The sequence below is a fragment of the Podarcis bocagei genome (assembly GCF_964188305.1).
Source record: "Podarcis bocagei genome assembly, chromosome: 7".
Lineage (NCBI taxonomy): Eukaryota > Metazoa > Chordata > Lepidosauria > Squamata > Lacertidae > Podarcis > Podarcis bocagei.
This window is the reverse complement of record NC_138132.1, coordinates 92230202-92247040: the sequence shown is the minus strand read 5'-3', so window position 1 is coordinate 92247040 and position 16839 is coordinate 92230202. Positions and strand designations below refer to the sequence as shown.

The 16839-nt window shown below is 46.6% G+C and overlaps 1 protein-coding gene and 1 long non-coding RNA gene across 3 annotated transcripts in view; one reads left to right on the top strand and one right to left on the bottom strand.

Moving 5' to 3' along the window:
• The window catches only part of LOC308590805, a 126627-nt gene that overhangs the window by 35889 nt on the left and 73899 nt on the right, over positions 1-16839 (top strand). The gene's annotated exons all lie outside the window — the stretch shown is intronic.
• On the bottom strand, positions 5878-16571 carry PURB (purine rich element binding protein B). The gene is made up of 2 exons (XM_081201005.1): positions 11902-16571; positions 5878-11408 (listed from the first exon to the last, which is right to left on the bottom strand). The coding sequence occupies exon 1, from the start codon at positions 16325-16327 to the stop codon at positions 15293-15295; it is 1035 nt and encodes a 344-aa protein (XP_081057131.1). The 5' UTR covers positions 16328-16571; the 3' UTR covers positions 5878-11408; positions 11902-15292.

Below are 16839 nucleotides of genomic sequence, written 5' to 3'. Positions count from 1 at the left end.
CAGTGGAGCAAAGCAATTTTACACTCTTGATATCGTGTTCTTAAAGGGAAGCCCTTATTTAGACTGCAAAGCATCTTACTTCCCTTATTTCAAAATGTGGCTAAGGTGCCCCGGCTGTTTGTGGGCCACCAGCTCATTCTAAGTGCAGCCCTGAGCGTCTGCTCCCAAGTCCAGTCCTGACAGCACCACTGCAAACTGGCCTCTTGCAGCTACTATTGTCACTGCAGACTCTGAAAACAAACCCAAAAATACCAAACCCCATTTCAAATTCCAGTCAAGATTATGCAAATCAATGAACTGTACTATCATGGGTTGAAATGCACAAACATGTACAAGTAGAGAGGCTCCACACTCAACTTGGTATTCTTGCAAGACTTGGAATCTTTATTGGAAAGTAGTACAATGTCAGGAATGGGTAATCAAGTTGTCTGTCTTCCACATGGAACAAAAATATTATAAGGTGATTCTGCACCAAGACCCAAACTGCCAGAGTTGAGCAGTACAGTGGTACCTCTAGTTGCAAACGGGATCTGCGCACACACAGGTCACGATTCGCTGCTTCTGCGCATGTGTGTGACGTCATTTGGCGCGTCTGCGCATGTGCGAGCGGCAAAACCCGGAAGTAACCCTTTCCGGTACTTCCTGGTCGCCGTGGGATGCAACCTGAAAAAACGTATCATGAAGCAAACATAACACAAGGTATGACCTGTACTGCATTTAATATCTTGCATGTTTTGTTCTGCAAGTATACTATTTTTAATGAATTATTCTGGCACGGCTGTACTGGGAAGCCCAGTGACCGTTGAAGGCCAGCTGAAAGCCACCCCTTTGAACCTGTGGTTGCACCAAGCATTGTCCCCCCACTTAAATAACCTCCTTGACACCATACAAGCTAGAAGCCTGCTCTTAAAAATAGCAGAAAGCAAGATACACCAGAAGCCTAATTTCACTTTGCATTTTTGTGTTCCTTCCTGCAGAATACACTTGCAATGGGATGTAAGTATAAGGAGATAGCACTGCACGACCATGGCAGATCTGTGAGCAGCACATCACATATGATAACAAAATACTTAATACAAAATATCAAAATACTTAATAAAAAGCATCTGCACTGCTGAAATATTCTATGGCGTTAGCAATATCAGTATTAGCAAGGGTGTCCCACCTGGCCTTAAAGTGGCACTGTGCCAAGTCAATGGTCCACAAGATCCATGACTTGATTGTGGATGGAGGACTTGACCTGGCATGTGTAATGGAGACTTGGTTGGATGAGGCGGATGAGCCTGTTCTTGCCACTGCTTGTCTGCCAGCCTTCTCTTACACACAGCAACCCAGGTCATGTGGGCGGGGAGGGGGGTTACAGTGATGTTTAGAAAGACACTGTTTTCTGAGTGCTTTTTGTGGAAGCTCGGCCATAGGGGCAGTACAGGATTCCTTTTGGTGTACCGACCTCCCCGCTGCACCAAGGATTCCCTGCCTGAACTGCTTCAAGTCATGGAGGATGTTCTCCTGGAGACACCTAGTTTGGTTGTCCTGAAGGGATTTTAACATCCATGCTGACATGAGCTTACAAGGGGCCTCTTGGGACTTCATGGAAAACATGGCCTCCATGGGGCTATCCCTGAATAAGCCATGGACATGCCTTAGATCTGGTGTTCACCACTGTGGATGTGAGTGATCTGACTCTAAGTTCCAGCATAACAAAAAAAGTACCATGGTCAGATCATTTCCTGGTGCATCTAGACTTCTCTGCAACCCTTCCCCTCCGAAGGGAGGTGGGACTGATTTGGATGGTCCGCCCCCACCACTTAATGGATCCAGATGGTTTCCAGAGGGTGGTAGGGGATGTCTTATCCCATGCTGATGGCCTTTTAGCTGACGCCCTGGTGGCCCACTGGAATGCAGAGTTAACCACGATTATCCCGTTTGGCTCCAAAGCACCCTCTCCGATTACAAGGAGCTCAAATGGTTCCCTGGTATTCCCCAGGACAGAGGGCAATGAAACAATTGCTGAGACGGCTAGAGTGGTGGAAAACCTAGTTCAAATCGGACTGAACATGGGTTGGAGCTCAATATCGAGCCTACCAAGTGGTGATAGCAACAGTGAAGATGTTCTTCACCACCTCCATTGCACTTGCAAAAAACAGTTCCAGGAGACTTTTTCAGGTGGTTCATAGTTTAACAGAACCACGTTCACGATCCAGGTTCAGTAAGGACACCAAGATCTCCTGCTGTGTTAGCAGGGTCAGGGTGGGAAAGTGCCAGCACTCTGTCCAGTTGCATGGGATCAGTTTCAACCTGTTACTTCCAAGGATGTGGATAGTCTGCTTGGGCAAGTGAAACCAACCACCTGTCTCCTTGACTCTTGCCCATCCTGGCTCATAAAAGCAAGCCAGGCAAGGCTGGGCAATGGGCTCCGTGGGGTGGTGAAGGTGAGGGAGTCTTCCCAGACCAACTTAAAGAAACAGTTATTAAATCACTTTTTAAAAAACCATCTTTGGACCCGGACACTAAGGCCAGTTATCGCCCAGTCTCAAATCTTCCATTCCTGGGCAAGGTGATTGAGTGGGTGGTTGTGGAACAGCTCCAGGCACACCTGAAGGGTGCTGACTACTTGAACCCCTTCCAGTCAGTTTTCAGGCCCCATCATAGGATTGAAACCGCCATGGCCACACCGGTTGATTATCTCCGGCAGGCTAGGGACAAAGGTGAAAGCTGTTTCCTAGTTCGGCTGGATCTCTCAGCGGCCTTTGATACCATTGACCATGACCTCCTTCTGGACTGTCTAGAGCAGTGTTTCCCAACCTTTTTTGGGCAAAGGCACACTTGTTTCATGAAAAAAATCTCGAGGCACACCACCATTAGAAAATGTTTAAAAAATTAACTCTGTCCCTATATTGACTATATATAAAGTAACTCTCTTTAATAGGAATCAATGAAGGCATATTCTACATATGTAGCTGAAATAGTCGAAAAAAATCTGAGTTGTAAGAATGGGCTTGTATCATGCCAGATGGGGAAAGGTCACTTTTTACTTATGTAAAAATAAAAATAAAAAAATAGTAACAGCATAGAAGGTAATGGTTAGGCTAGCATCCCTCTTCCAAATATGCTAGGTTTTTATTTGCAGGGACTGTTCTACATGGGAAAGCATTCAGCACTGTCATTCTCCCATCTGCCATCTGAATTGGTACTATTCTGGGTCAACTTACTCTGCTGCATGTGTAGATGAAAATGGCACCAAGTGTGGGGGAGGGGGCAGAACAGGTTTCAGATACAGGATATTAAGCATACACGTACTTCAGATTGAACTGGTTGCTTGCTTTGCAAGTTTTCATTTCCCAAATGACTGCCTTGGCAAGCGCAATACCTACCAGGCTCAACGCCGGTCTCGCGCTGCCGCTTCCCGCGCTCTCAAGGACCCGGGAGGAGGAAGGCGTGAAGGGAATCCCGAAGGCGCGAAAACCTTGCGCATGCGCAGGCCTTCCGCCTGCGACAGCCCAGTAGGCCGGCCGAAGCGAGCGGCGATGGGATGTGGGAGCTCGCTCCCTCGCCGCCCCGCGTATGCCTATGTGGGGCACGTTACAGCCCCGTGACGTCAGCGCCACGCAGGCAGCCAGGCAGGCAGACGGCGAGAGCCCCGCGCTGGGCGGCCTCTCCTTGCCGCCGCCGCCCCGCCTCTCGCCGCCCGACTTGCCCGCCTCCCTCCCACGGCACACCAGGCAATGTCTCGCGGCACACTAGTGTGCCGCGGAACACCGGTTGGGAAACACTGGTCTAGAGGAGCTGGGAGCACTGTTATACAGTGGTTCTGCTCCTTCCTCCTGGGCTCTCACTTGTGGGGTGCCTCAGGGTTCTGTCCTCTTCCGCATACTTTTTAACATTTATATGAAACTGCTGGGAGAGATCATTAGGGGGTCCGGGCTAAGCATTCACCAGTATGCAGATGATACCCAGCTCTACCTCATTTAAATCGGAACCAGTGAAGGCAGTGAACATCCTGTGTGGGTATCTGGAAGCGATTGGGAGATGGATGGCAGTCAACAGATTGAGATTGAACCTCGACAAGACAGTACTGTTTCTGGGTGACAGGGGACAGGGAGGTGTGGGGCATTTCCTGGTCCTGAAAGGGGTAACTGTGCTCCTGAAGGACCAGGTGTGCAGACTGGGAATTATTTTGGACTCACAGCTATCCATGGAGGTGCAGGTCAATTCTATGTCCATCTGGTACGCCAGCTGAAACCCCACCTGCTTGTGCCATGTCTCACCAGCCTGCCTATCTCCCACTTAAGACTACTGCAATGCACGCTACATGGGGTTACCTTTGAAGGTGACTCAGAAACTACAACTAAACCAGAATGCGGTAGCTAGACTGGTGACTGGGAGCTGCCATAGGGACCATATTGTTGTTGTTTAGTTGTTTAGTCGTGTCCGACTCTTCATGACCCCATGGACCAGAGCACGCCAGGCACTCCTGTCTTCCACCGCCTCCCGCAGTTTGGTCAGGCTCATGTTTGTAGCTTCGAGAACACTGTCCAACCATCTTGTCCTCTGTCGTCCCCTTCTCCTTGTGCCCTCCATCTTTCCCACATCAGGGTCTTTTACACTGGTCCTAAAAGATCTAAATTGGCTCCCAGTACGTTTCTAAGCACAATTCAGTGTTGGTGCTGACTTTTAAAGCCCAAAATGGCTTTGGCCCCGTTTACCTGAAGGAGCGTCTCCACCACCATCATTTAGCCTGAGGTCCAGCTCTTAGAGCCTTCTGGTGGTTCCCTCACTGCGAGAAGCGAGGTTACAGGGAACCAGGCAGAGGGCCTCCTCGGTAGTGGAGCCTGTCCTGTGGAACGACCTCCCACGAGATGTCAAGGAAACAAACTATCTGACTTTTTGAAGACATCTGAAGGCAACCCTGTATTGGGAAGTTTTTTTATGTCTAATGTTTTACTGTGTCTGATGTTTTAATTTGCTGGAAGCTGCCCAGAGTGGCTGGGGCAATCCAGTCAGATGGGCAGGGTACAAACAAACTTTCAAATTGTGATTGAGCTAGTTTATAACATTTCTCCCGGAGATTGGTGCCAGATTCTTTCAGAAGCAGCGTTCCACATGGCATATTTTGAACAATGCACCTCCTATCTCCATGGTTATTTTAAGAGTTTTAAAAGGTTTTTCTAGTCATTTTGGCCTATAATCATAGATGGTTTACAAAATTAGTTTCAGCCAACAAGTTGGAAACTCAACTTTGGCACATTGTGAGAAGCTTGTGCAGATCTCCCAGTTGTAGGCTTTCTTCCAGGAGGAGCCAACTAACAGTTAAGAGGCTACGTACTCCAGAAGGGTGGATTTTTGGGTTTAAATCCAAGCTCAGGGAGAGAATCACAAGCCTCCGTTCTATGGCTCTAAAGTGCTGTGAAACTGTCATCACACACACAACACACTACTCTCTCTTGGGGTGGCCAGATTACGATAATAAAAAGTAACACCTTCTTTCTTTGGATGAGTATTTTAATATTTGTATCATTTTAGTGAACATATGAATATGTTGTGTTTTGTTCTTGAAAATTGCTCCAGGGTGCCTAGCATTCACAGACAGCAGTTGGCAAAAGATGGCAACCATATAGGAGTTCAAGCTGCTCCCTGCCCCACTCCAGGAATTCATCTTCAGTCCCTGAGATCCACCAGGATTTATAGAATCTGGCTTCTTGTTTGGCATACTTCCCTACTTGGATATTTCCCAATCATTCAAACAGGCAACGCTTTGCCACAGGCCCATCAACTCATGACAGATCTAACATAGCTCCAGGGTAATAAATGATTAATTTTCAATTGCATCACAAAAATACATGATTTCCCACTACATAAAAAACCCAGAGACAGAGGTACATGTTCATTCACTTTTCTGCATACTTTTATTTGTTACAAACATACATTTTTTTAAATATAGACTGTAAAACTCCATTTGCAAAAACCTGTTATGGTAAGGAGTGCTCAACTAGCATGAGGAGTTCTTAATGTCGTTTGGACTGTTTGTTGTTGTTTTGCTAGTCAGCTAGTGGTAAATCCAGGACCTGCCTTTGTTTGACAGCAGCCTGTAGTGTCCGGCTGCATCTGCATTGCTCTTTAAAAGCAGTCCTGCCAGCCCCCCTCCCCAAAAGGGAAATCAGAATCTCAGCTTCAGCCAACAGGCAGCAAGACCAAGAGGCAGCTCTTTGCCCTGGGACTGTAAATACTTTCCAGCGCTCTGCTTAATGGGTGAGAAAGGAATATTTCTGAATGGGTGCTGCACTTTTAAAACATCTCTGTATGCTTGAAACTGCACCACGCAGCTTTTTGTGTTTGTTTTGCCAGTTAAAGTGCATTTAAATTTTTTTATATAAAAAAATAAACAAGAGGAATAAACTTTATTCTTTAATTAAGGTACTTAAAAGTGAACTTTTTGGTCTCTCAGCAGATATTCCTGAAATCAGATCTATTTTACTACAAATTAACTTCTAGCATTTATATAATATATTTATAGAGGGGGAGTTTTTTTTAAATATATAGATATATATAGAGAGATAGATATAAAATTAGAGCTACTTTTGCATTTACTATCTAGCAGAGAAACATGTTTTTATAAATACATACACATGTACACAGACGTTTCTTTCTATGTATACAATGTACAAACGTGTATATTTACATATGGGCTGATTACATCCATATATGATCAATTATCACTTACACAAGGTTTTCTCAACTTTATACCAAATTAAAATATTTGCTCACTACTGAAATTGTACATTCAGCCCAGCAAAACCTCCACTTCCCAAGGGCAAGGATTCTGCACCCCCTGCCCTTTCTTTCTAATCCTGCATATCACTTTTGACAAATCTGTTAGCATCAAATTGAGCAACAGATACTGTAGTATCTGTAGTAAGCAATACCTCTAGCTGGAAGAGGCAGCTAACTGCTGCACCCTCTGCTGGAAAAGGACTTTGGCGGCTACGCCAGCAAGCACAGCAGCGGGGGCACTATCCATTCATTTCAATGGAAGACCTGTGCTTGCAAAATCCACCTGCAGTGCAAAGGTTAATTCAATGAGGCAAGGAGAAAGAGCAAGAGACTTGGAAACCAGATTATGAGTGTTTGTTCCACCAGTCTTGGCAAAACATGGAAGACTACCAGCACCAACTGGTAACATAACATGGGGAAAAATAAGCTACCTACAGTACAGGCTGCAATTGCTCAACATTTGCTTGACTTTCAAACATATCAGCTCCTCAGGGCAGGCAAAACCCTCCCTTCACATAGGGTTTTGCCTGCCTTGAGCATCTGCTGCAACCTGTGCACTGCAGAAGATTCTACGGTATGTTCAAATATGGGCACTGATCAGACCTCTCACCAAGAAAGGTTATGTTCCAAAATGCCCTAACCTTCCTGTGCAGCTGGACATTGAGACAGCGGACAGTCTTCTCACTGAGGAACTTGATAGGCTTCTGTGGAACCACAGCATTCTTAGTAGCATGAAAATCACTGAATGCAGCTTCAGCAATCTAGACTGTTTAACACATTTCCTCTTAATAATAGGCCAGCAAGGATGATGTGAAAGTGCTGGAGGGAAAGGTAACATGGAGAGCTGCTCAGATTATTACCCAATGTTATTATTGGGCCAATGACCTGCCTTCTCCTAATGGGCCCCTCTCTACAAATGTTGGTAAGGTTAAAATATTCACAGCACATGTAAGCTAGGAGATAACTGGCTAACTCGCTTATCATGGTTCTTTACATTTGAGCATGCCTGAGTCAACAGCTCCAATTCTGAAGAGGGGCAGTGTGAAGAAACAACAAGATTAAGCTATATTCTTGTAAATCCCACATGCATTCAAATATGGGATTTTCTAACCAGATGGGCCTTTTCAACACAGAAAAAGCAGGGCAGGAAATTAAACATATTGTCTTGGAAACTTGCCTGGGTTAAAATGGTGCACAGTGACTGCTGTTTTAAATTATGTCCTCTGCAAGTCTTAAAGACAGTTTACCTTGGCTACACAAAGCAGTGATAGGCCAGGAGTGGGGGAAGCAGCAGTAAGCTTTCCTGTACATTTACAATAGCTTTGACAAACTTGTACTTCTTTGCTGTGGGCCGCTTACTTTGTATGTATGTGTATATGTACCTACACACACACACACACAGTACATTATGAGATTAAGGCTACATAGCAGCTTATTACAAAATGGCTTTGACAAAGCACACTTAACCTTCCCTTCACGGAATTTAAGAGACAAAATTGTGTTGGTATTTCTATATTTCTAGTAGACATTGAAACCTTGAGCTCTCCCCCACTCATCCCCTTGTCAGATTAAAAATAAGAGGAGCTGCAGTGAGAAGGCTAGCAAAATAAAATTCATGGTAATTATTAATTAGAAATCAGTAAACATCCTGGAACATTCTTCTTTCCTTAGGTGAGCATTTTTGGCAAGTTAATGATTCTCATGCTCAAAAAATTGGGCGATGGTAGAACAGTTATTCTCTAAAGACTCTGGGAACAGTCCCATAGACTTTAGTTGTGCTGCTCTGAAGTCTACAACTTAGTTCTCCTCTGTCAAATCAGATACGAGCAAATTTACACAACTGGCCTTAATTATACTGCTGCAAGTTGAATATGAGAGGCTGGGACCCAAAGAAACACTTTCACTGTGGCCAATAGAATAGTACACAGCCAGTGAAATTTTGGGCTGTTCGCATCTGAAGAGATCCCCCATGCTACTAACTGCTTTTGAAGCTCCTCCTTAAGAACCACAAGACCAACCCCACCTCAAGCACAGCCAGCCAGCAAACCAGTTCTCTAGAGCCCAGCGACTGTGTTATTGCTTACTCCCCACAACTATGCAAAATACCTGTTGTTTGTGTGACTAGACCATAATGTTGGGATTTTTTTATTAAAAAGGAAAATTTTACTCCACCATATAGTACACCAACCTCATTATATTAAGATGAAGTTAGTCTAACACCACTGCAGATTAACTGTCATTCTACAGGTAGGAGAGGTAGCAGCTCATGGCCACATTCACAGGTTTGAATGTCTGCTTCCAATATTAAACTTCTCTGGAACCTTACACGAAACAGCTGTCATGCTTCAGCCACGTGCTTTCCTCTCACAATACCTCAATAAAGCAATCTGCCAGTCTTAATTCTTTTTAACTCTACCTCTGTTGGCTAAAAACTACAAAGTGCAAAAGATGAGGTTCCTGAGAACCTGCAAGAGGGAGGAAGAAATCTTTTTTACTACAGCCAGTCTTTCCTTACCTTAGCCAAACTCCATCAACCTAATAAATCAAACCCAAGTATGCAATTTTAAGAAGCAAACAATTAAGATGACAATTAAGATGATCTGGCTAATGCTCAAGCACAACAAATTGCCACAGTAATTTTGCTGACACACCATTGCTGGACAAGAGGCAAGCTTTCTAAATACCTCTAGCGCACCTGGAACCAGACTACCAAGAACACGGGGGAAGGAAGCTACCATGAAGAGCATGTATGTACATTGCAAATTCACGAGTGAACAAATAATCAAGAAATACATAGTAAGAGACCTGCCACTACCAGTTTGGCATTCAGAAAGCATTTTAAGGTTTGAGCTGCAGAAGACTGGCCTGAGTGCAATAGCTCAAAGCATATAGGTCTAAACTGGTTTAATCATCATTCCCTCTCAGTGAGAGTCTACAAATCTCCCAGCACTCTCATCAAACTAATGTTTCTTTAAGGAAAGTCTTTATATTCTTCTGGTATAAAATGATTCAGATTTGTAACATAGGTAAGCTCTAAGCTAAGGGTTCTGCTGGGTAATATTAAATTGCCTACACAAAGTTTCCAGAAATAATTTTGAATAATGCATATTAAAAGTATCAGGGTCCATTAAGTTTTAAATATTTAGCCTCAAGTAGATTGGTAATCCCAATTACACTATCCCTTTAAAAAACTAAATTTGTTTCATAGCAAACATACTTCAATACATTTACCATTTTACCAAAGGAAGCATATCAACAACATGTTTACCAAGAACTATGTAGTATTAGAATAATTTTGAAGCCAAAAAGTGCCACTTTTAAAGGGAAAAACTAAGTTTTCCTCCCTTCCACTAAGTTAAGAGTCAAGGCCACAAGTTTATTTATTTTTAAATAATAACTGAATATCTGCTGAGAGATTAAATTGTGCATCAGATAAAGTACCATAATCTTTGTTAAAACATTGAGATGTCCATGCATGTTTATGCACTGAACAGTTTTCCACCAAAATCACAAAACTGCTGCCCTCACAAGTGAAAAGTAGCCTGAGTTAGTCACTTTTCCAATGTCCCCTTTAATGATAGGAACAGATCACTAATCATCCTCAGCTATTCCAATACCTGAAGCGTGCAGTCAATGATGGGACCACTCAATATGAGGGCTTATTGTAACCTGCATCTTGTGCCCATTATCTTGAAAATTGTAAGCCAGGGCATGATAAGAATGTGTGTTTTGGGGGAGAGAAACTGAAGCAGAAGCTTGAATCTTAATTTATTTTTAAAAAGATCTGTGGTTGCAGAGCGGATTCCAGGGTAAGCAACAGTGACTGCTTTTTATTTGAGGAAAAAAGAAAAAGAATTCACTGTTAGGTCTGCAACCGCTCTGCAGCAGACAGCTATGGAAAGAAGAACAAGAACCCGTAACTAGATGTGAGCTAAAGATACGGGTGTTTATACCTGTATGCCTCAAATATTTACAATTTTTGGTGCTATACAAGATTTACATTTTGTTTTGTACAGCAGATGCGTCATTCCAAGGACAGTAGAAGTCTAGAAACGTTGGATATGCAGAACTCCACAGGGCGGTTTGCCCATTTCCCCCTCACACAGAACCGACATTTTTAAGACAACAGTGTGATCCACAAGCCACATAACTCAACATACCTGAACGTGTGACAGCTAAACTCCAGTAAATTTATGGAATTAAGCTATTTTAAGCACAGATATGCCAGACGGCAGCTTGTAAACTGCACTGAGGTACTGTCAATGTTGCTGCAGAAAAATTCAAAGATACAATTTAACTGCAGCACCAAGAATGGGGAAGCCTTTACCCAAATTGACATTTAAGCACAAGAATATAAACAGGAATAACAAGATCGTTCATCTGAGATGTAATCCAGGCAGTACATTTTTCCCAACATGGCTGAATATCCCTATCACATGAACAGAAGCTACTCTGAACAGGGACAAGTCTGCCTACTTAGAATTTGCAGAGACCAATTGTTGAGACAAAACTACTAGGCTTAGAGAGCAGTGTGATTTTTCTTTTAAAGGCGCAGTTTGTACAAAGTGCACACATGTGTGCAAGGGTGTGTGTGTGTGAGATTTCTAACAGTTATCCCTACACCAAATAGGATTCATCTTTCATTAGAGCAGTGTTTCCCAACCACTGTTCCGCGGCACACTAGTGTGCCGCGAGATGTTGCCTGGTGTGCCGCGAGATGTTGCCTGGAGGGAGGCGGGCGAGTCGGGCGGCGAGAGGCGGGGCAGCGGCGGCGAGGAGAGGCCGCCCAGCGCGGGGCTCTCGCCGTCTGCCTGCCTGGCTGCCTGCGAGCTCGGCGGGCAGCACCTCCGTCCGCAGCGCCCGCCTCGCGGCTCTCATTCCCTGCCCCTGCCAAAGCTCACCCAGCCAAGCCGCGCTCTCCTTCCTGCCTCGCTTTGCTGCCTCCTCCCCCCCCACCCCCAAAGCTTGGAGGTTCCCCGGCAAGGGGGAGGGAAAAAATTGAAACTTACACTTTCGTGCGTCCCTCCCGGCGTGACGCTGCGCGCTGACGTCACGGGGCTGTAATGGTGGTGTGCCTCGAGATTTTTTTCATCAAACAAGTGTGCCTTTGCCCAAAAAAGGTTGGGAAACACTGCATTAGAGGCCAATCAATGCTTCCAAGTGACCCTTAAACAATACAGTATTTGCAATCTCCACTATTTTAATCACAGAAGTCCCAAATTTTACAACAGGGAGGCGAGGTTCAAAGCTCTACAGATGCCAGGCAAGCCCCCTTCCCCCACTCTCAGAGTTCTATGGATTTTCCTCCGTAAACCCCTGCACCTAACAAGGGCTTGTGCCACCAGACTAATTTTCCTATAGCATGAGGCTTGGCCGCTAACCTGCTATGGTGAGATAACCTCAGTATTACTCAAAACATTTAAAATCTTACCATTTAAACTTAAGCTGGACACAAGCATGCCCAGTATATTCACTGAGACTCTCCTACTGACACACTGCATTGTCACCACCTACATACCTTGGAGGGTCATGTGTCAATCTGTGTACCCAATATACAATGCTTTAAGTGGTCTAATGACTACAGAAGATTTTTTTCTGGTTGCCAAAACAACACCATATATGGCAGCATTCTTGGCATACAAGTGATATATGCTTCTGTCTACTTCCACATACTTCCTAGACAGCTAATTATAGCATATGTAGCCACTGGCCAGGGACAGTCAAACCCTGTCACTACCACGTAATACAAAGGTAAGACTAGTTACTGCAATTCAGCCAAAAAAAAAAAAAAAAATTCTCCTGAAAAGGAGAGGTACTGCATTTTAATTGGCTCACAGCAGCTGAGCAACAAAAGGGAAAAAAACCCCAATTACCACTGAAGCAACAAAACATTGTTGGTCTATACAAGTATTGTACATTGGTTTAAAATGAGTGAAGAGTTACAGCAATATACACCAAGCATCTGCAGCCTCAATTTTCATTGCTGCCTAGAGCTCTAATTAGTTAAGTAGAGTTTTCTGCAATCCTAGAGGGCTGTGGTATCCCAGTTAACCTGCTGAAACTTTTGTTGGTGAAAGTTGTTCTCCGGAGCAAAGAACTACATACATTTGAACAAAAATACATAGGTAGATACAGCAGAACATTATTGAAAACAGCTGCCTTGGAGAGTACAAAATACAGTACGAGTATACAGATGTAGTTAAAACATCAAGGAATACTATTGCTCCCATTACAAGTCAGGAAACAAGTTCTTTGCGACGGAGAAAAATGGAAAGAAAGATTTCTTCAAAAATACAATAAAAATATCTACTGTGGACACTGGGAATAAAGAAATATCTTTGAAAATAAACAATTATATGTGTGGCCGAACATCTTGTGGTAAACTATTCTGACATTATTTGCAGATCTTTATAATAGCTATAGTAAAACCAATTAATTTTTTTAAAGAAAATTCCTGCAAATTTCCCCACTACAGTGACAACCGTGTGAAGAAATGCCTTTTATGTCTCCTTGCTTTCTAATAAATACAAAACAAAGATAGTATAGATAAGAGTAATACCAAAATAAGGTAATAAGGGTATGCAATAAATTAAGAAGGCAGCTCAAATAAAGGACAGGCATGCACAATTAAAAAAGATTGTAGAGGAAGGTTTACCTGCCTCTCTTAAGATGTTGCACAAATAATACCTGAAACTTTGTAGTGAACAGTACACTTCCATTCAATTCAAAGTTGCCAGTATAGAATGTATCTAAAAACACTTTTGGAGGGAATAGGTCTGACTTCATTTGTTTTAAAAAAATATCATTTTAGATTAAGAATCCATTCAAAATATAGATGAGGCAATTATTTGGGTGGAGACACCCAACTTTGTTTGGAAAGGACAGCTGGATAAATTGGCAGTAGCCAGTCTATAATAAAATGTGAAGATGGTAAAACGCTGCTAGGGATCGTTCAGTCACAGATCTTTTGTGGGGTTGTTTCTGCTCCTTTTTAGTGATGGATATCAAGCTCCAACTGGACATGCATTGCTCTGAACAATCCATCCCATTAATTCATTCTTGCCAACTCTGCTGTTAACATAATGTGAGGTACTGAGAAAATGGATAGTTCTCTTTTTGTTAAAAAAAAATCTTGTTAAAAGAATAACTGATGCTAGACTTCTGGACCTGAGGTTCTTGGTGTCTGTGTTCATGTCCACTAGTTTGCACGATGGGAGAAGCCTTCCGTTTTCCTACATGGTTCTTTTCACAGACCTGTAGCCACACAGTTCCTTTGCCAAATTATGATTTCAAGATTTTGCTTTTTAAAAACCCAGCTACAGATTTCACTTTTTTGACCAGATCATCTTTTGAAGTCAGCAGAAAGACAGCTCCAGTTTCTGCCTCATATTAAAGCCATTTGCTTTCACCTTATTTGGAGAGAAGGGGAAGAACTTTAGCGAGCAGCGACCAGTCCACTCTGCATGCCTTGTGCTTTATGCCTGTTTTTCTTTAATCTACCTGTTTGTAACCCCCATTAAAAAAGAAAAATGAAATACCATTTAAGATCTTTAGAACCTGACAGCTTTAAAGTAATTCACTTATCAATTCCAGTTCAGGCACCTGGAGCTTAGCAATTTGCACCCCCAAAATAAAACAAAGAATTCTGCAAGGGGGGGGGGGAAAGACAACAATGGACATTGGTCCAGATACAGGCTCCCCCCACCAAATTACCTTTCTGAAAAGGTATTTTGAATTGGTTGCTTCTTTCCCCTGCCCACCTGCTATGTCCCCTTCCCCGACCCATTTAAATCCCCATTTTCTGCTGGTCTAAATCCATGATTGATCTCTACGACTTTCCCCATTGGGATCTGCACCCCCCTCAAAATAAGCCGCATGCCCCCACTGATTTGGACAGCGGTGGTAGCTTCTCCCCTTCCTTCAAACAATGCTCAGTGGCCTTTTATTCTCCAGAATGCTGGTTTCAAGAGTAGAGGGGCACCATCTCAGAAACGCAAGAGTGAAGGGTCTGGGTGGAAGTGAAAGAGAGAGTCAAGATCCAAGTAACAATTCTCCCTCCCTTCCTCCCCAATAAAACATCTCAGCCATTCGGTAGAGGAGGAGCCTTGGAAGGCAGGACAGATTTAGATGGCAGAGATCCCCTTCTCTCCGCCATGGGCTAAGGTTGAGGTTAACTGAGGCCACAAAGATTCCTCTCTGCAGGGGAGGCAATGGTGTCGGTGAAGCCCAACAGATGCTGTATCCCTGGTGAAAATAAAGGGGTCGCAGAGATAGAGATCAGGAGGGTGCTCCAGAAGTGGTGCAGGTCAGGGGTGTATGCAGGTAATCTCGAAGCTCGCTCTCTCCCATGACAGAAGGATGCGTGTGAGGTGAGGAGGAAGCGTGGGGCCAGGTTTCCTTCCCTGCTCCACCCAGTCCCCTGCTCCATGGCAACCTCCCGGCCGGCGCGGAGAAGGGGGTTGTCAGAAGCAAGGGGGCGACGGGGAGGAGGAGGATGGGGAGCGGGGGGGGGGGGAGAGGCTCAGTCGTCGTCTACATCGTCTCCGTCGGAATCGTCGCCGGCTCCGCTGCCGCTCCCCGGCCCGGCCGGCCCGGCTCGTCGGTCGTACAGCTTGTCCCGCTGGCGCTCCTGGATGTCTCGCATCTCGTCGGCGTAGCGGCAGAAGGCGCCGCCGAACTTGGCCCAGGCCTTGTAGGGCACCGTGATGGCGTTGCGGTAGGAAGGCTTCACCTCGCTGACGCGCAGGAAGACGCCGTACTTGTTGCAGCCCACGTCGAAGAAGAAGCGCTTCGAGTCCACCGTGATGGAGGTGCCTTCGGGGAGCTCGCCGTACAGGCCGCCCCCGCCGGGGCCCCCCCCGCCGCCGCCGCCGCCCAGCTCGTCCTCGTCGGCGCCGTAGTCGTCGATCAGCTTGGCCAGCGCGTCGCGGAACTCGATCAGGCCCTGCGCCGGCAGCGCGATGGTCTGGCCGCTCTGCAGGCCCGGCGGGCCCCCGGGGAAGCCCGGCCCTCCGCCGCCGCCGCCGCCGCCCGGCCCGCGGTTGATGGTCTGGCGGATGCGCAGGAAGCGGCCGCGCTGGTTCTCCTTCAGGTCCAGGTAGTACTTGCGGTTCTCGCGCACCAGGAACTCGCTCTTGAGGGCCCGCCGGGGCCCCGCGCCGCCGCCCCCGCCGCCGTCCTCCCCGCCGGGCGAGGCCTGCGCCAGCTGCTCGGGGCTGCTGGGCCCCAGCTGCGCGTAGTGCTCGATGAAGTCGCCCAGGTAGTCCCGGAACTCGGCGGCCACCGCCATGGAGAGCGTGAGGCGGCTCTTGGAGCCCCCCGCGCCCACCTCCGCGATCTTCAGGAAGCGGCCCTTGGCGTTCTGCTTCACGTCCAGGTAGAAGCGCTTGTTCTGGATGTCCAGGCGCTTCGAGGCCAGCTCCTGCGTCTCCTGCTCCGGGCCGGGGCCCCCGCCGCGGTGTCCCTGGAAGCCGCCGCCGCCGCCTCCCCCTCCTCCGCCGCCGCCACTGCCGCTCCCGCTGCCCCCTCGCTCGCTCCCGCTGTCGCCATCCGCCATCTTCTCCTTCCTCGGGTTCCTTCTGCCGCCGTCAGGCCCAGCCTGCCTTCCGCCCGTCCGGCTCTCCGCCGCCGCCTTCTCCTCCTCCGCACACGCACGCGCGCACACTCGCGCGCCTCCCTAGCCCGCTCGCCCTCTGCCTCTCTCTCCCTCTCTCTCTCCCTCACACGCACTTCGCTCCCTCAGGCCGCCTCCCCTTCCGCCGCCGCCTCCCGCCCCGCCTGCAGCGCCAATGCCCACTTCCGGGGACGCGCGGACGGACGGAGGCCAGGGAGGATCCACAACCGGAAGTCAGCGGCGTTCCACGCTAAGCCCCGCCTCCCCCGAAGAAACCAGCGGGAGGGAGAGAAGGAGCGCGAAGCTTTTTCCGCCGCCTCTGGCGCCTGCGCACTCCCTCTCGCCTGCCCCCCCCCCCCGCGACCAGGGCCAGGCCCAGCGGGCGCCCGTGAGGAGCCCCCTCGCCGGCCAAAAGGCTTCTCTCCTAAGAAGCGCAAGACCCCTTTTTTGTGTGG

Bases quoted from the DNA above. Each gene is read 5' to 3' on its own strand.
- PURB (XM_081201005.1), bottom strand. From the start codon at position 16,327: ATGGCGGATGGCGACAGCGGGAGCGAGCGAGGGGGCAGCGGGAGCGGC.